This window comes from Somniosus microcephalus, chromosome 1 (assembly GCF_052327205.1).
Source record: "Somniosus microcephalus isolate GS21.2 chromosome 1, FLI_Smic_1.0, whole genome shotgun sequence".
Lineage (NCBI taxonomy): Eukaryota > Metazoa > Chordata > Chondrichthyes > Squaliformes > Somniosidae > Somniosus > Somniosus microcephalus.
In genome coordinates, this window is record NC_140987.1 from 432,080,826 (window position 1) to 432,100,352 (window position 19,527).

Consider the following 19,527-nt stretch of genomic DNA (forward strand, 5'->3'; position numbering starts at 1 on the left):
ATTACTGGTAATGGTAAGATGAATGTTAATATCTGCACTGGTAATAAATTCATTATTTATCTATGTCTATCATAAAATAAAATAAATTTGATACTTATGAGCCTAGAGTTTCCGCTCAGTTGCGCAGTTTTTTCTGCACAATTCGCCCGAAGTAGTTGTAACCAGTGCAAAAGATCAGAATTTTAAGCGCAAATCATGTTCAGCGAAGCTCGACTTTCCGTGATCTTTTGCGCTAGTTTAAAAAAAAATCATGCTAGAAGTAGGCCCCATCCACGCCCCCATGCCCCCAGATCAAATTAATCACCATTGCGCTCATTTGCGGACCTTCGAGGAGGCTCTAAAAATTAAGCTGTTTCTTTTGGGTGCAAGGAAACTAATAAGAGCATTTTAAAAGCTTTTGAATATAATTTTTTTAAATTTATTAAGAAACTGACTACTGTAACCTAATATAACTAGCAAATGGTTCTGTACAGTTTTAAAGTCATTTTCAGTCATTTAAAATCGGGTTACTCGCAGGTGGTGGATTGACTCTCTGATTAAAAATGCTTACTTTTTGTGGTTAACCCATTTTCAGCTGCATTAATCAAACTACACCAAGTTACCACAAGGAACATATTTTAAAACAACTTTTAAAAAAAAAATTAGGATTTAAACTGCTGCCCAATTGCGCTGGTTCATGGCAGATTTTACCTTTGGTGATATGCAAATGAGTTTGAACAGAAACTCGAGGGGGGAAAAATGTTTTAAAATGGGCGGAAGTTTGGGCACAGTTTGCGCCCCTTTCGCCAATTGCGTCCAAAGCGGAAACTCTACCCCGCAGAATTAATTTTAAATGATAAAGTGAATTCTGTATGTGTTTTTAATAGGAGGCAAAGGCTTTCCAGGACCACCTGGCCCCCCTGGGCTCCCAGGACTAAGAGGCCTCCCAGGACGTGAAAAAGGAAGACCAGGAGATTTTGGGATTCCAGGTTCTCCTGGATCACCAGGACAACTGGGACCAAAAGGCTTCCCTGGCATTTTTGGTTTCCCTGGAATGATGGGAGAAAAGGTAGGAACCCTGATACCTGTAAATCACTTTGATGCGTAGATTTATTTCCAGTTTTCTGCCTTCCTGCTGTAAAGGCAGTCATTCTTGCTAAGGTACAGTTAGATGGATAACGGAAACCTTCTGGTTAAGCTGGTTCTTTTGTGCGCAAGGACATTAATGGGCACATTTTTAAAGCTATTGGGGGAAAAATTGGTTCTCACCCCGGAAAGCAATTAGTGGCTGCCGCTCTAAACGAGGTAAATTGGGGGGGCATGGTGGTAGGTGGCGCAGCGCCGTCCTGGTGGTGTTGCACGAGGGATCCTGGACCAATATGTTGTGCTGGTGTGGCGTTGCTGCTTCCCCGAGCGTCTGTGTGCGAGGCTGTGAAGCTCGCAGTGCATTGTGGGCAGTGAGGAGCTCTGAAATTTAAAGGACCATGCACATTGAAGCAAGGGAAAATAAAATGCACTGATTCAATACATTTCCCAGCCCTTTCTGTCTTTTAACCAATAATCAATATTTAAAAGAAGTTCCAAATGTCAATACAGGAAACTCTCGTTTAAACGGCACCTAAATATCCGGAATTCTCTATTAACCGGCAAAATTCATACTCCGAAAACAACACCTCAATAACCGGAAATGTTGCCGAGTCCGAGTCTCCCGCAGTGGCCGAGTTAGTCAGTGGGGGTAGTTCTCCAAACTGCCACTACTCGGCTTCTTGGCGCTGTCAGAAGTCCGAACACCTCAATAACAGGAGTCTGATTCTCCTGCGCTGCCGCAGTCTCTTCTGATCTGCCATTTTTCTGTTTACTGTAAGTTTTGTTTTACTGTTAAGTAATTAAAGAGTTATGGATTACCCTCAACTGGCAGTACTGTACTTAATCAAGCATCTTCCACCATCCATTTAACACAACATTCTGTAGGTGAGTACCCAGTTACTGTATACTGCACATTTCTTGATTTTTTAATTTTTGTTTGTTAAAAATAGCCTTGGTAGATAACCCTCTCCGTCATCCGGAATTTTTAATCAACCGGTACCATCTCGGTCCCGTCGGTGCCGGACACCAAAGAGTTTCCTGTATTCAGCACTTAAAGCTGAATTACCTTCCTAAACTCAACAAATGGGAAAACTGCCTCAGCACTAACGCAAATGGCTCAGCAAGCCAAGGAAGTGGCACCCAGGGTCTTACACACAGCACTCCAGTTTTGTGTGGGGGGTCAACACTGCAAGACTGGCCCTCTACCCACAGGTGCCAGGAGGCCCTCCAGAAAGAATGATGTGGGAGTGTATTACCAAGGCCGTCACTGCCAGCTGTGTCGCCCCCACCACCTGGCTCCAGTGCCCAAAGAAGCTTCATAACCTCAGACCACTGGTCAAGGTCAGTGAATGCATCTTCAAAAGCCGTCTCCTACCAACTGCATCACTAGCCTCACACACTACTCAATGCACAACCCCCAATCGCTCACCTATCAACAATCTGCACCAATGACAAGGCACATCTCCCATTCTTAGATGCACCTCAGCCCCTTGGAGGAGACGGTGCAGGCCATTCTTGGCAGGGGCATGGCTGAGCCCTTGGCCAGCGGCGGGGCTGAAAGGATACAAGATGCAAGTATCCTCGTACGTTATCCTCCTTCTGGCACCTCTCGGCTTTCCGCACTCCCATCAGCACAACTCCACCCTTGTCTGCCCAGCCAGTGGGACCGCAGGTAGATAATTCCATCCCAGATATGCCGGCCACAAAGGGGCTGTCTGATTTCTCCTCTTCGGCTTCCTCCTCTTCTGCGTTTTCCTATTCTGTTTCTTCCTCTTCTGTGTCTTACTCTTCCCTCTGCAAACGGACACTGTAAATGTGAAATGACAGCATAAAATGCTGTAAATACTCAGTTGGTCAGGCTGTATGTCGACCTGAGATGTGAACTTGCTTCAAGATGTTGCGTGACCTGCTGAGTATTCGCAGCATATTCTGTCTTCTCAAAGGTGTTCACTTACCATCCGAGGCCTTGCAAGCATCCAGCAGCACTTGCAAAACACTTTAAAAAACCTTTCACATCTATTGCAGCAAGCCAGCACTTCAATAAAAAAATTTTAAAAAACAGTCCAAACCCTTCCATTCAAACTTACCTGATTGATGTATGTGTCCCTTTAACAGCTACAGATATCACCCCTGTCAGCATCTGTCAGCCTGCTTGCAGGCAGGTTAACCTGGCGTCCTTAAGACCCAGCGCCGACTTGAGCGCTAGGGTCGAAGTTCACGTAGGTGACGTTAAGTCGGTGTTGCTTGCCGACTGACGCCACCATGCCGCCATTTTTTTTCAGGGCGCTGCCAGTTACTGGTAGTACAAACAGGGCAACCAATATGGCAGGTGCCGCCGGGACTGCCTCCAGCTGGCGTAAGAGCGGTGGCCGCCATTTTTTCACGCATTGCTGGTGCTACCAGCTGGCGGTAAGGACATCAATTTCTTGCCCTTTGAAAATAGCTTGAATATGGATCTTTACAAACTACAGATAAAAATGGTTGATTTTGAAATGTTTTTCCCAAAGCATTTTGGGGGAGAAATTCGGTATCGCTCCGTTTGGGGCGCAATTATCGGCCGGTCGCAAAGTTTAGTGCCTGGCGCTAATTATCGGCTCCGACTGCAAACTTGGCTTTTATCCCCCCTGGAGGTGATTGGAGCGCTAAATCAGGCGCTTCACACCTGTCTTAAGGAGCAAAGGCCGAGGAGCAAGGCGCTAACGCCGAGGAGCGAGGCGCTACCTCAGAGCACTGGCGAAGCTCATGTGATGTCAGTCAGCAATGGAACACTGACACACTGGCGCCAGCCAGTTCTTAAAGGGGAGGGGCGATCTTGCTCTCCAGCCACACCCTGCTCATTCTGCTGGAAAGAACAATGGAGAGGCCCAGGGAAAGAGCTCAGAGTGCAGCCCCCATAGTCTCTTCTAAATCGATGCAAGGAAGGTCAAATCAAAATGCAAAGTGCTGCTCAGTACTCAAAACTCCTTCACACAGCGTTACATCTCTCCAGAAGTCTCTCTCTCTCTCTCAGAATGCATGGTGCAAAAATGTCGCAGACAAAAAAAGGCAGGAAGTGGTCGCCTTTAAATAGTGCTCCCCCAGTCCCTTCCCGACTGCAAAACGCTCCCCTCAACCTGTTGTTGCTAGCGGCAGGTGGAAAGGCAGGGGGCGCCACTCAATATCCGATCTGGGGCGGTGCACGCTCGACTGACGTCACGATTTGCGGGCGCAGGAGATCGTGACGGTAGTGTTTAGCACCGCCGCAAAATGTCTGGTCAGTTTCGCGAGAGGTGCAAATATTGCCGCGCTCGGGCGCTAATTGCTTTGCGCCCCATTAGCGCCCTAAGAGGCACAAAGCAACTGAATTTTTCCCCCTTTTAAGTATTCATGTCGCATTCAAAATAACAAAAATGTATTTTATGCAAAAATTATTATACTTCTGAATATGCTGATGTTTTGAGGTGAAGTTTTGCAGTGGGCTACTCGGTTTGTTTTTGATAGTATGCTCCAACTTTTGGTTCCATTTTGTTCTTTCTGATTTGACCCAGTCATACACCACCTGAGGTCAAGATATAGGACCCCATTCATGTAGCTCTTGCATTGGCTGGGAGACTATAGGAGAATGGCCCAGTGATGATTCACTCTCTGACTTTTCCTCTCTATTGGGTGATGCCTTCTATACGGATGTGACTGAGGTTGAGAGCTCAGCAAAGTGGGGAATGGAACCTGCATCCCACCAACCTTTTGAGATTGAACACTCAGCAGATTGGGGGGAGTCAAACCTATGCCTCACCACTCAGTAAAATCATATAGTCAGAGGAGTGTGGAAACGAACCTGTGTCCCATCACTCAGTGAGACTACAGGCTCAGCAGAGTGGTGGGGTTGGAACAGAGTCAAGCACATCCCACAAATCTTTTGAGACTGGGAGTTCAGCAAAGTGGGGGTTCAAACCTCCATCCCATCACTCAGGGAGATGAACAGAGTTCCATGATGCCCATACATCATCACTCAGAGTTCAGCAGAGTGGAGGATGGATCCTGTGTCCCACCACCCCGTACCACCACCCAACGATGCTATAACACTCTGCATTTCTGTGCAGCCTAGTAGATTGCATGTTAATTATAAGCTGGACAATTGATAAACATGCTAGATTCGGGACAAGGGTTCTGCAGGTTGGGAAGTAGTTTGGGATGTTAAAGCTGCATACGTGAATGTGGATTAAGCGTGGGTCAAGCATATGTACAGCTGGAGAAAACTGTATAATTTTTTATATTTAAAATACTTTGTATTTCACAGGGTGATGATGGCCCGCCAGGTTCTCCTGGGTACCCTGGTGAACTGGGACTTGCTGGTCCAAAAGGTAAGAAGTTGGCTAGCTCTTACCCATTGTTACTTCTACTTCTTAAACATTGGCCTTATCACTAGAATCCCTTCTAAAATTGTTACAAAGAATTGCAAACTTACATTTGTGTTGTTTTGTTCAATGCTGTATTTGTAAGATAAATTAAACAGTAGTTGGGAATGCTAGCCTGAATGAATTCCTTGTGCCCCATCTGTTAGATCCGTGATTCTTTAAATAGGATGTTTCCCCAAGAACTACACGGAGGCTGTAACTTAACAATCAACAGGTGTTTACTAGAGTAGAGTAGTCTCACGACTGAAGTACAGAAGCCTGCTCCAGCTTTATATACAGGTGTGGTCACTGCCGGTACTACAGTATACAGGAGCTGTAAAACTGTTCTCTCTTAAAGGTACATACACAACACCATCAACCTTTGGGATTGGGAGCTCAGTAGAGTGTTGAGTCAAACATGTGACTCACCACTCAATGAGATCACAAACTTAACAAAATGGGATCAAACCTGTGTCTCCACTCAGTTTGAAGGAGTTGGATTAACATCCGCAGAGACACAGACATGAACACAGTTGACTGCTGGGAGCAGTTGTTGAGCAAGGTGGTTTAAAAAAAAGCGCATGGGTACCTTGGGTTTATAAATAGAGGATTAGAATATAAAAGCAAAGAGATCGTGCGAGAATTTTATAAATCACTGGTTAGGCCTCAGCTGGAGTATTGTGGACAGTTCTGGGCCCCACACTTCAGCAAAGATGTAAAGGCCTTAGAAAGGGTGCAGAGGAGGTTTACCAGGCTGTTACCAGGGATGAGGGACTTCAGTTACGAGGAGAGGTTGGAAAAGTTAGGACTGTTCTCCTTGGAACAGAGAAGGTTAAGAGGTGACCTAATCGAGGTTTTCAAGATGATGAGAGGTTTTGATAGAGTAAATAGAAAAACATTTCCCTCTGGCGAGTGGGTCAATAACCAGAGGTCATAGATTTAAAATCATTGGCAAAAGATCCACAGGGGAGAGGAGGAGAAATGTTTTCACTCAGAGAGTTGTCGGGATCTGGAACGCTCCACCTGAAAAGATGGTGGAAGCTGATTCCATAAATAATTTTAAAAGGGAGTTGGACAGGTTCTTGAGGATGAGCAACTTACAGGGTTACGGACAAAAAGCAGGGATGTGGGTCTAAGCACGACTGCTCTTTCAAAGAGCCAGCACAGGCACGATGGGCTGAATGGCCTCCTTCTCTGCTGTAAGTTTCTATGATGACTACAACAGCTGCATTAATATCAGTAGAAATACAAACATTGGCCCAGAAATTCGGGTCGGGGGCTTCCCGCGGGTGCAAGCCCCCGATCTGCACTTACCTTGCGCGCCGGCCGTTGAGCTGTGGGCCCGCGTGGGATTCCGATCCTGGGCCTGCTCCAACTGCCGGCGCGCAGTGCTTGCGTATCTCAGGGGCGCAGTTAGTTCAATGCGTTCCCTGGGATCACGTGGGCCATGGGGAGCCAATCGGAGCAGGGAATGCTCCAATCATAAGATTGACAGGAAGAGCTGTCAAAACTTATAAATACTACGGCCCCAAAACAGCACTAAACTTTCAAATAAATTTTTTTTTTATCACATTTTTTAAATAAACTATAAGTTACATGAAATAACTTTTAAACAATAATTTCAATTTTTGAAAAAAATAATTTTATTTTCTAACGGGGCTAAAAATAAACTTACCTTGCTTTAAAGTATTTAAAAATAATAAACCTGTGGAAAAACTTTTAATTTTAATTAATTCACCACTTAACTTGTAAAAAGCAGGCCTTACGCCTGCTTTTTACATGTCTAACTTCTGGAGACTTACCCTCCCGGGAAAACCTGCAAATAAAACCGAAGTTTGATGTGCACGTGTAGCCTCTCCCGCGCACGCGTTCGACCTCTGAACCCCTTCGTTCAGGGGATCGGAAGTGCCGGTTTCCCGCACATGCGCAGTGCATGCACGAAACCGGCACTTCCATTGGGCTTACGGGTGAGTACCCCGTGCGTACTCCCCCGTGGAGACCCGAATTTCTGGGCCATAATAACTTAAACTCTTGTCGGGCTCAGTTTTATCTAGGACATGCCGAAGTCTTGACAGATCAGTAGCATTTTTGAATTAATCTCAAACCTATTATAACATCTTGATTTCTTTTTACTTCTTACAAGTGGTCCAGATGGCTAGAGTCAGTTTAGTAGAACCATAACCATTACATCAGGAATTCCTTTCTTACTCACTTTAATGGCCCAAATCTTGCTGGAGTGGGGCATCTTGTGCACCGTTAGTTAGACTTCTGCAACTTCAGTTCAATTTTTCTTTTGCCCTGTAAGTTGCTGGAAGTGCGAGCTGATAACGGCACAGAGAGGGCAACAGGGCACCTGGGGCCTTGGTGAATGACGGGACCGACAGTGTATCTCCTTAACCAATGAGACTTAAGGATTGAGAAACAAACAGAGGAATGATAGAGAAGAAGGGTGAATTAGAAAAAGTTAATTAGAATCAATTCAGGTACAGAAAGTGAAATAAAGAGAGGGAAAGAAAGGTTGGATTAAGAGAGAGAGAAAAAGAGACAGAAGAAAAAAGTAAGAAAAAAATTTAAATTTAAATTTAAAAAAAATCTCTTAAGAATTTATGACATGCAAGAATGAGACTCAACAGTTTAAATTGTTCCCTTTCTGGGCCGTAGGGATTGATTGTCCCTGCATTAACAATCTTACGCTGTTACGTACGACCCCCAGCTTTCTGCGATGAGTTTAATTCGAGTTTAATATGCAAATCCAGCAAGATTTTTAAATATAACAGGGAGGTTGAGGGTGAGCTGCTGTGTGTGCGAAGCAAATGGCAGAGCGGCGTAAATTGACCAGCAAGTCATGGCGATTCCTAACTCGGGCCGTATCTCTGAATCCCCTGCACTTGCTGGCCGATTTGCATATTAATAACAGCATGCTTGACGAACTCGCCATTATTTTTCCCGGAAGATTTGGGCCATTATCTTTCTCAGAATCTCTTAGGGCACCGTATTTATGTTACGTGTAATGGAAATCGGTTTCCACAGCTTGGGCTTCTTCACTGGGTGTGAGATATCCAGGCTTACCAACAGTCCCTCATTTACCAAAAGACTCATGCATGAGATCAAGCTCTCCCACTGCAGGAACACTATCTCACGCCTGAATGGACTATGCTGAGAATTACTGGCATTTGCCGTGCTTTGTTTTGCTGAAGAGTGAGACCCCAGCATTCACAGTAGGAGTGAAATCTTTCTATTAAAATGTTATGGTTCATTGTTGTATAATTAACTTATATACGTGACAAGAAATTCTCTCTTTACTATACAGGTGAGCGTGGTGATGTAATAAGTGTGTCAGGTAGTCTAGGACCAAAAGGAGAGTCTGGACAACCAGGATACTCAGGTGAGATAAATGGAGTTATCCCTCTGACTGTTCCGTTCTTTTCACATTTCATGTATTTATATTTGCCGCCAGCTTTCTCCACCATTCTGGAGGTTCAGACTGTCAGGTAGGAGCCCCAATTTTAGCTCGGGGCGCGAGTTTTGCACGGGGGCGGGAGGCCGAGCGTCAAGCTCCCCTGGCTGTGCTGGAGTGAGGCCAGGGCCATTTTAACTCCCAGGCCTCATTTCCATCTCCCAGTCTCCCGCCCGATCCCAGTTGGAATCAGTACCCAGCCGGCCGGCAGGAGCGGGACTTCGGGCGGCAGGAGGGCGCCGCTGGGGACCTGCGGGAATGGTCTCCGGCAGTCAGGTAAGGGCATCGGGGTGAGTGTCTGAAGGTAATCACAGTCAGGGCAAAAGGGCTGGGGAAGGCCCAACATTTCCTTGTAGGCCCCTGGGAGCACTCTTGCTCTTCCTGGCCCAAAAGGAAACCTTAATAAAAATGTTTTAAACTTGCCTACTCGGACATCCTCTGGGCCCGCGCTGCCACTTGGTGCCAGCTTTCTGTGACGAGCCCAGCATAGGTCGTGGGTCATGCAACTGCACGTTAGAAACACTTTGGGGTGCAATTTATCTCATAGGACCCGTCAGACCTTTGCACCTCACACCCTGCCTGAAACATGGCAGCTATACTGGCGTGGAGCGTATGTGCACCGCCAATCCAGAGGGGAGGAAGCTGCCTCTATTTTAACCACCCCCTCCCCCCCGCATGCCCTGTTCCTGTTGGGTACAAGGGGGGTAAAATTGGCCCTGTGGTTTTTCACACAACTGGCAACACAAGAGTTGCAACTCACGCATCAGGATTACCTGCCGTCTCCAAGGGCCATGCTATGGCAGTTTGGTTGTGCCACTTCTACATATTCCCTTGCTAGATGAGGGTGCACTGCACTCTATTATAGCCCTGTGTAGAACCTCCCTGCCTGGTATAATGCTGAGTTGTACACACCTGGAAGGTTTCAGGTCCATTTGCTGTTCCACACTACCTCAGCTGCTCTCAGCTGGTTTGCGGCAGAGGGTGATATAATTGCCCTCTGGGTTGAAATAGGGAAAATTCAGACAAAGGCCGCGATCTTACCTGAAGAGGCGAGTTGGGAGCGGGTCAGCTGACTTGCGGGTTCCGATCCCGCCCCCAACGACGCCCGGAGCACAGATGCTATTTTGCGTCAATTGGCCTTGTTAAGCTTGCCGGCCAATTAAGAGAAAGCCGGTGTCAGATGACTTCAGTTGATGACGCGTCATCTGCCGGTTTTCTTAAAGGGGACACGCTCATTTTTGTTTGACAGCTGATTTTTCAGTGTTTGACAGCATTGAGGTGCTGCAAGCACTGCCAATCACTGTGCAAAGGTGAGCCCTTGCAGGCAGTTGAGTGACTATAATCCTCTTCCCGCCGCTAGGAGCCAGGTCCCTGCGCAAATCGGGGACCCGACTCCCGGGAAGATTGATTGGAGGCGGGTTGGAAGCGGGTTTGGGACCTGTTGCCAATCCCATTGATTTTGCCAGCAGTCCCGTCTCCAAATCCGACCCCTGAGCGCCGGTAAAATCGCCCCCACAGTCATTTATTCCTGGTTTCTACTGAGTCACCTTTTCGAAATTGAAAAGCAAAGAAATCGAAAATATGCTGTCTTCACTGCAGTTGAATTAAAGTAGGATCAGCATGTTCTGCAGGGCAGGCAGTGAGACCAGGTGACTCTCAGAAGAGCGTTACAATTCTGTACAACCTTTCTCAACCATTCATATGGACAATAGAGAAATGTAGGACAGGAAAAGACCCACTGGTCGATCTGGCCTGCCCCATATACAGGAAACTTTGGTTTATCCGGAGGTTGTATGTCCGGAAACCTCGATCTAATGGCAGAAATTAGCAGCCGTTTTGGTTAGGTTTTTTTACTTCTCCTAGCATTTTTTTAACAGTCAGGCTCTGGAAAGCGTCTCTGTAGCTTAGCAACAGCTTCAGAGACGCTTCCAAGGTACGGGCCGAGTGTTTACAAGCTGTTGCTAAGCAACAGTGTTTGTTGTCAGATACGGAGATGAAAACCTCCGTATCCTTCAACATTAGCGCTGGTCTATCCGGAAGTTTTGATAGATCGGCAGCAGCTCGGTCCCGTCGGTGCCGGATATCGCGAAGTTTCCTGCAGTTGTAATGCCTCGTTCATGATACAGGGACTCCCCATCCACCCAGAGCTATGTAATTTCCTGGGAAAGGCGAAAGATCAGATTTTTTTAAAAACAGGCCAAGTAAGGGGGAAGGTTCTGGAAAATTCCTCTCTGACTTTATGTGATCAAAACTAGTCCAGGAGACCACATTGACCCTAACTTATATTCATGGTATCACAGTCGTTTGGAAGATATATATATTATGGAGGTGTTTTACTACCCTGCACCTTTATCTAATTTCAGGTGAAAGAGGGCGAGATGGTTTGCGTGGTGATCCTGGCTTCTCTGGTAGTCCTGGGTCTAGTGGATTCAAAGGATCACCAGGAGAAGCTGGTCGACCGGGTACCCCAGGTGAGAATCTATAAAGTACTGTAGAAACATGGAAGCACAACAAATGGAGGCCATTCAACCCAACAGGCCTATGTCAGCATAGCCTGCTCAACTGAATCTCTCGACTCTTATCCCAGTTTCCTGACCTTTCTCCAACTGCTATAGAACATTCTTGATTTATTTTTTGATAAAGAATGTGAATGATTATGATATTTTAAAAAAATGAAGTACATCAAAAGCCACTCAGTGAGATTGTTCTGTTAGTGGGATTACTCTTCAAAAGAAAACTTTCTTACACAAAAACCATTTAAATGGCTTCACCTATTCCAGACATCTAATCAGGTATCAGACAACTGACGGGCAATAAGTAACATACAGTGCCTGATGCGGAGAGTGAACACTAATGTTGCTTGGCTGCCTGGAGGCGTGCGAGCGCACTTGCTGGAGGTCTCCCCATCCGATTTGCCCTTACCTCTTCTCTCCTCCCCCGACCGTTCCCATTTCCGGAGAGGAGATGCCTGCTTTGCGCAGCACAGCTGAGGTCTGACAGGAATTCAGCTCGCAACCTACTGCTCGCATATCATGGACGCCGTATGCATTTTAAAATGTGCAGATGGTCACTACAATACGGCTGCTTCAATGAGCGGAAGCCGATCAGTGTGGTCAGGAGGCTTCCTGAGGCGCAATGTTTCTCTCTGCTTCATCACAAGAATGTTTTGAAAGATTATTTCACGATCGTTTTTATCAGTCCATTTTTTTCTCCTTTCTTTTGTGCTTAGGTGGTCGTGGGCTGCAAGGTACTCCTGGGAGCCCAGGTTACCAGGGATCTCGAGGACCTCCCGGTCTTCCAGGACGTTCAACTCAATATACTCCACCAGGACAAAAAGGTGCCTACAATAGCTATCCAGTGCTATGCTTAGATATGGGTAGAGCAGAAGAATTGTAGGAGTGTGAAAAGGCAATTCATCCCATCTACCTTGGCCTATCACCCAGATGCTGTTTCAGGGCCCAGATTGACAATTGTACAGTTTTTCTTTCTTACACCAAAATCATATTGCTATGCTCCTTGCTGAATTGGTAATCAAGCCAGTTCCCTTTGGAGTGTGAATCTATACACACTGCGCTGCAGTCTGTTTGAAGAGTCGATGGCTCTAAGCTTGAGTTTAGTTTGTGGATTCTTCAGCCTATAGTAATGCTTGCAACCATTTACTAATTCCCTCCATCTAGCTATCTCTAATCTGTTAGGATAACTCTTTAGCCCCCTGCTGGGTGCCTGACAGGCGTAGCATACCTGAGGTGAGCTATTCCTGTAAGCGGAGATTTCCCTGTCGTGACCATTTGCAGGCCCGTCATACTACTGGTGTAGGTCTTCCCCCAGCAGTGCCTTAAGGTAGGGATCGGGGGGTGGCGGTGGAAATAAGCGTAGCTACAAACCTCTGGCTGCTACTGAATGGTCCTGGGGGCGGGGAGGAGAGGTCAAAAAATTGAGAAGCAACCAATTTCTCACAATCCATCGTCAGATTGCCCCATGGCATCTCCACAAACTCTCTGGTCTGCAGGAGTCCCAGCGCGAGCTCCAACACTAGGTTACTTCAGATGTTCCTCTGCTGGGGTGAACAATGGGCCAACAACAAGGAAACTGAATCAGGAGCCTGGGAATGCACCCTCCTGCCTCCTTACCATTCTAATGTTGGGTCTGTGCCTACTGCAAGCTCAGGCCCGGTTACATTGCATGAGGGAAGTCCAAGAAATCCCAGAGCAGCATAGTGGGAGCCGGGGAGAGAGAACTGACGCCACAAGTCCCCTTTGTTTATTCCCTCTTTGTTGCACCTGGGAACTAAGCATTCCCCAGTCTAAGAAGAGAAAAATCGCTCCTATTAATATCTTGTGTGTAGCACACATTCCCTGTAAGTGTCACACATGTGCCTGTAACACCCATTCCATCACATGTTCTTGATAACGCCCCAATTGTTCAACAACAGCACAGCCTCCAGCTCACCGTTTGCAATGCGATGGGAGATTAGCTGTTTATTTTAAAGAAATAAACCCGGCTCTTCCTCCCTACTTTTTTCCAAAGAGAAGATAATGCAGGTGAACGAACATCTTTTTGAGTTGCAATGACCCTTAGAGAAGGAAGATAATAGAATAAACACATAGATACACACGTTATTGAAACAGTAATATGCAACTGGTACTTAACCAGGGATTTATTTCGAGCAGATTTTAATTTTGATGTTTAAGTGAAGGATATAAAGCACTTGAAACTGTCAGCACGGCATTGAACAGGACAGCAAAAGACCATTTTGATCCATTTGGCCTCCCACAGAGCTCAAAAACAATATACACACCTATGTCACTCAATTGACTTTCCATCAGATACCTGTCCAACTTCCTCTTAAAAGATTATAAAAGATGTAATAGCAGCGCACTTGGAAAACAGTGACAGGATTGGACAAAGTCAACATGGATTTACAAAAGGTAAATCATGCTTGACTAGTCTAATGGAATTTTTTGAGGATGTAACTGGTAAAATAGATAAGGGAGAACCAGTGGATGTGGTGTATTTGGACTTTCAAAAGGCTTTCGATAAGGTCCCGCATAAGAGATTAGCGTGTAAAGTTAAGGCACATGTGATTGGGGGCAAGGTATTGTCTTGGATAGAGAAGTGGTTGGCAGACAGAAAGCAAAGAGTTGGAATAAACAGGTCTTTTTCCGAGTGGCAGGCAGTAACTAGTGGGGTACCGCAGGGATCAGTCCTTGGACCCCAGCTATTCACAATATATATTAATGATCTAGACGAGGGAACTAGATGTAATATCTCCAAGTTTGCAGACGACACAAAGCTGGGTGGGCGTGTGTGCTGTGAGGATGATGCCGAGAAACTCCAGGATGATCTGGACAGGTTGGGTGATTGGGCAGATGCATGGCAGATGCGATATAACGCGGATAAATGCGAGGTTATCCACTTTGGTGACAAAAACAGGAAGGCAGATTATTATCTGAATGGCAATAGATTGGGAAAAGGGGAAGTGCAACGAGACCTGGGTGTCCTTGTGCACCAGTCGCTGAAGGTAAGCATGCAGGTGCAGCAGGCGGTTAAGAAGGCAAATGGTATGTTGGCCTTCGTAGCGAGAGGGTTTGAGTACAGGAACAAGGATGTCTTGCTGCAGTTGTACAGGGCCTTGGTGAGACCACATCTTGAGTATAGTGTGCAGTTTTGGTCGCCTTATCTGAGGAAGGATGTTCTTGCCATGGAGGGAGTGCAGCGAAGATTCACCAGGCTGATACCTGGGATGACAGGAATGACGTATGAGGAGAGATTGGGTCGATTGGGCTTATACTCACTGGAGTTTAGAAGAATGAGAGGGGATCTCATTGAAACTTATAAAATTCTGACAGGACTGGACAGACTAGATGCAGGAAGGATGTTCCCGATGGTCGGGGAGTCCAGAACCAGGGGGCACAGTCTAAGGATAAGGGGTAAGCCATTTAGGACAGAGATGAGGAGGAATTTATTCACCCAGAGAGTGGTGAACCTGTGGAATTCTCTACCACAGAAGGCAGTAGAGGCCAATTCATTAAACATATTCAAGAAGGAGTTGGATATATTTCTTAAGGCTAAAGGGATCAAGGGATATGGGGAACATAAACATAAGAACATAAGAAATAGGAGCAGGAGTAGGCCAATCGGCCCCTCGAGCCTGCTCCACCATTCAATAAGATCATGGCTGATCTGATCCTAACCTCAGATCTTCTATCACTATCCATCCCACCCGAACCCATGTGATCTACCGGGAGAGGCGAAAAACCAGATATAAAACCCAATGGCCAATTTGGGAGAAAAAATCTGGGAAATTCCTCTCCGACCCATCTAGGCGATCGAAACTCGTCCAGGAGATCACTCTGTCCCTATATTTTCTACAGTACTTACCTTCTGTAAAGGCAATCTCCACCCCAGCCAGGAACAGGAATAAAACCATCTCCTGAAATCTAACACAGAATTAGAACACAAGAAGTAGGAGCAGAACCAGGCTACACGGCTCCTGGGCCCGCTCCACTACCCACAGGGCCATGACCATTCCGAACCTAGACTCATGTCCAATTTCCTGCCCGCTCCCCGTAACCCTTAATTCCCTTTACTTCTAGGAAACCATCTATTTCTGTTTTAAATTTATTTAATGATGTAGCTTCCACAGCTTTCTGGGGCAGCAAATTCCATAAACCTACCACCCTCTGAGTGAAGAAGTTTCTCCTCATCTCAGTTTTGAAAGAGCAGCCCCTTATTCTAAGATTATGCCCCCTAGTTCTAGTTTCACCCATCATTGGGAACATCCTCACCGCATCCACCCGATCAAGCGCCTTCACAATCTTATATGTTTCAATAAGATCGCCTCTCATTCTTCTGAACTCCAATGATTAGAGTCCCAATCTACTCAACCTCTCCTCATATGACCACCCCCTCATCCCCGGAATTAACCGAGTGAACCTTCTTTGTACTGACTCGAGAACAAGTATGTCTTTTCTTACATATGGACAGGGACAGGGTGCTGAATTTGGATGATCAGCCATGATCTCATTGAATGGCGGAGCAGGCTCAAGGGGCTGAATGGCCTACTCCTGCTCCTATCTTCTATGTTTCTATGTTAAAATAATGATATTCGACCTCAGTCGCCTCTCTGGGCAGTCCATTCCAAACATTTGGATCTCTACATGAAATAGTGTATCTGAAATAACAACAGAAAATGCTGGAAAATCTCAGCAGGCCAGGCAACATCCGTGGAGAGAGAAATAGAGTCAACGTTTCAGGTTGAAACCCTTCATCAAGACTGTAAAAGCACAGGAAATGAAACAGATTAAAAGGCCAGTTTGGGGGCTGGGAAATGGGGATGAAAGAACAAAAGAGAAGTGAAGAGACATTAAGAGGTATTCAAAACCAGACGAGCTGGTGATAGGACTTGTGGAGAGACAAAAGACGGCTCTAGATTAGGTGTGAAATGCGCTGGCAGAATGAGAGACAGCTGCCATGTGGGAGAGAAAAAAAGGGGGAGGGGCCAAAACAGGTGTGGATAAAAAAAATATGTAAAAATGTAATAGGGGCCGAGGTTATGATCTGAAATTGTTGAACTCGATATTGAGTCCAAAAGGCTGTAAAGTGCCTAATCGGAAGATGAGGTGCTGTTTCTCGAGCTTACGCTGGGTTTCCATGGAACAATGCAAGAGCCCGAGTACGGTGAGGTCTGAGTGGGAATGGGGCAGTGAATTAAAATGACAGGCGACCGGAAGCTCGGGGTCACCCTTACGGACTGAACGGAGGTGTTCCGCAAAGCAGTCACCCAATCTGCGTTCGGTCTCCCCAATGTAGAGGAGACCACATCGTGAGCAGCGAATACAGTATACTAGATTGCAAGAAGTGTATCCGATCAGTCCATTCATCTGCCCCCTTCCGAGTTTCCTCCTATGTCCCCTTGTTGTCGTTCTCCTTTAATCTGACTCACCACTGGCACCGCTGCCAAATGTCCACTATTCCATGTAAGACCCTGAATGTTTGTTCTTGGTTCCATTGTTCAGTTAGCTGTTTGTGCCAATTAATGGTCATTTATGTTCCGCCAGGACTCCCAGGCTCTCCAGGGCTGGATGGTTTGAATGGTTTGCCTGGACCAAAAGGGCCACAAGGAACACCAGGTACTTAATCAATAAGAGCTTCATTAAATTCTGTTTGGAATTGAGGCATTACACTGTTACAGGATCCCTTCACCAGGATCAGTCACTCCTTTGAGAAATACCTGTGGTTATGATGTAACGCTTGTCGGGTCGGTTTTTGCCCCTGCTGGCCCGGCGGAAACCGGGCGGGCAGTTAAAATGGCCGCGACGGCCAACTTGCTGCGGTCCGACTGTTTTTCTGCTGGTTGGAAGTTTTACCTGCTCTTTTGTGCAGGCGAGTAAGACACCCGCCGGAAGGCAACGGGGTTGACGTAAGAAAACTACTAGGCACTTGGTCTAAGCGTTAAACAAAGCTTTAATCAACTGTTTTACAACATGGAGGTTGTTAAGTCCGTGAATGATTGAGACACGGACCAGCAGGAGTGAAAACAAACAAGTCTTTACTGGTGGAAGTCAATAGTGAAAACTAACAAACAGAGGCTCTCTAGCGCCTTTAATACAGGGGTGGTCACTGCCGGTACTGCAGTCTGAGACCAGTTATTCTCTTAAAGGTACATACACAACAATTCCTCCCCTTTTAGATAAACAGTACATAACGGGCCAGAAATTCGCGGCCAAAGGCGTGAGTGCGCTCGGGGTACTCACGCATCTGGCCGTTGGAAATGCCGGCGTTCAGCATGAACAGCGCATGCGGGGAACGCCGGCATTTCCAGACCTCGAGCGCGTGCGACTGCACAGGCAGCACTTGCGCAGTGAACTTCGTAGATTTCATTCATGAAATCCGTGAGGGTAAGTCCTCAGAAGTTACACTTGAAAAAAGCAAGTGTAAAGTGGTTCATTGGCTGCGGAGGAAGAAACATTTTATCATGGAGCTTCTGAAATGCAATATTTTTGTTTGGGAAAGGGAGGGAAGTTATTTTAAGAAATTTTAAGTAAGTTTTAAAGTTAAAATTTTTTTTTTTTTAAAAGGTTTTTCAGAACGGTAGGTAGAAGGAGCAATTGTGGCTGTGTGAATGGAATGTGAGAATGAGTTATGTATGTATGTCCACATATATTCCTTTACGTATATGTATGTATGTTTTATATTCCTTTACTAATGTGTATGAATGTATGTTTTTAATTATGATTTTCCAATAAGTTACTTTCTCTGACAGTCATAATTAAATAATACATTCATACACATAAGTAAAGGAATATATACATAACACGCAAAGGAATATATACAGACATACATACTTTCAGAAGCTCCACGATAAGAAATATCTTCCTCCGCAGCCTCTGGAGCAACTGTACCCATGCTTTTTTCATGTGTAAGTTGTAATGACTTGACCTCACTGAAAGCAGTAATGAAAGCGGCGAATTATACTGCGCACGCGCTGCCTGTGCAGTCGCACGCGTTCTGCCTCTGAACCCCTTCGTTCAGAGGACAGGAAATGCCGGTTTTCCCCAAAAGCACTGTGCATGCTGAAAACCGGCATTTCATCCGGCCAGATGCGTAAGTACCCCGACCGTACTCGCGCAGTTGGAAGGGAATTACTGGGCCAACATTTTACATGTCAATAAAATGAAAAATTTAACAATTGCACGACTTGCCCCCTCGCATCTGCGACTGAGGGTCCAAGGAGGTGCATTGCGCAAGAGGTCATCATCGTACGTATCCTCACACTGTTCCCTTTGGGGAACTGTATGAAGTGGTGGAAGGATTTATGGCCGTGATTAACGCTTATTCCGTGACCGTAACCATCTTTGAACCAGCCATTAGGGTGGTTAGTCCTATGGCGGGAGGGTTTTACGGGCTCCCACAACCCATCTGAGGGGGGGCGGGGGGGCCACCAACACCCACGGACGCAAGTATCCCGCTGGATGTCCACCCAGAATTTAAAGTTGGAACTCCGACTCCACTTGCCAGGACTGTCTGGAGTGGGGTTCAAAACCCTACTCCTTCTGGCCCAGCGGCGGGGATGCTTACTGCTACGCAAAAGGCCCACTCCGCACAAAAGGTGACACCCATATGTTTCCTGTGCCTTTTCCCTCCCCGTGACTGGAGCCCTATGCTGCCATTTCACGTTGCTAATCGGATTGGGCCTTTGTCATAGCGGTAGGATCCCCGCCGCTGGGCCAGATCAGGGTAGGGTTTCGAACCCCGCTCCAGACAGTCCCGGCAAGTGGAGTCGGAGCTCCGGCTCTAAATTCTGGGTTGACATCCAGTGGGATATTTGCGTCCGTGGGTGTGGGTGGCCCCCCCTCCTTGTATAGCTTGTGGGAGCCCGTAAAACCCTCCCGCCATAGGACTAACCGCCCTAATGCCTGGTTCAAAGATGGTTACGGTCACGGAATGAGCGTTAATCATGGCCATAAATCCTTCCACCACTTCATACAGTTCCCCAAAGGGAACAGTGTGAAGACACGTATGACGACGACATTGCTAAATAAATAAATGGAATTAAAAAAAATCTTTTAGGGCTTTTAAAAGTCTTTAAATTGCTTTAATTCTGTTTAAAACTACTTCAGATTACTCAAA

General features: G+C 46.2%; 1 protein-coding gene across 4 annotated transcripts in view; it reads left to right on the forward strand.

Moving 5' to 3' along the window:
• Positions 1 to 19,527, forward strand: part of LOC147125292 (uncharacterized) — a 534,520-nt gene that overhangs the window by 467,970 nt on the left and 47,023 nt on the right. For all 4 annotated transcript variants that reach the window (XM_086000735.1, XM_086000743.1, XM_086000728.1 and 1 more), the window contains 6 exons: positions 867 to 1,048; positions 5,342 to 5,405; positions 8,749 to 8,823; positions 11,259 to 11,366; positions 12,125 to 12,232; positions 16,956 to 17,027. In XM_086000735.1, the coding sequence (XP_085856861.1) occupies positions 867 to 1,048; positions 5,342 to 5,405; positions 8,749 to 8,823; positions 11,259 to 11,366; positions 12,125 to 12,232; positions 16,956 to 17,027 (609 nt within the window). The remainder of the gene's footprint in view (positions 1 to 866; positions 1,049 to 5,341; positions 5,406 to 8,748; positions 8,824 to 11,258; positions 11,367 to 12,124; positions 12,233 to 16,955; positions 17,028 to 19,527) is intronic.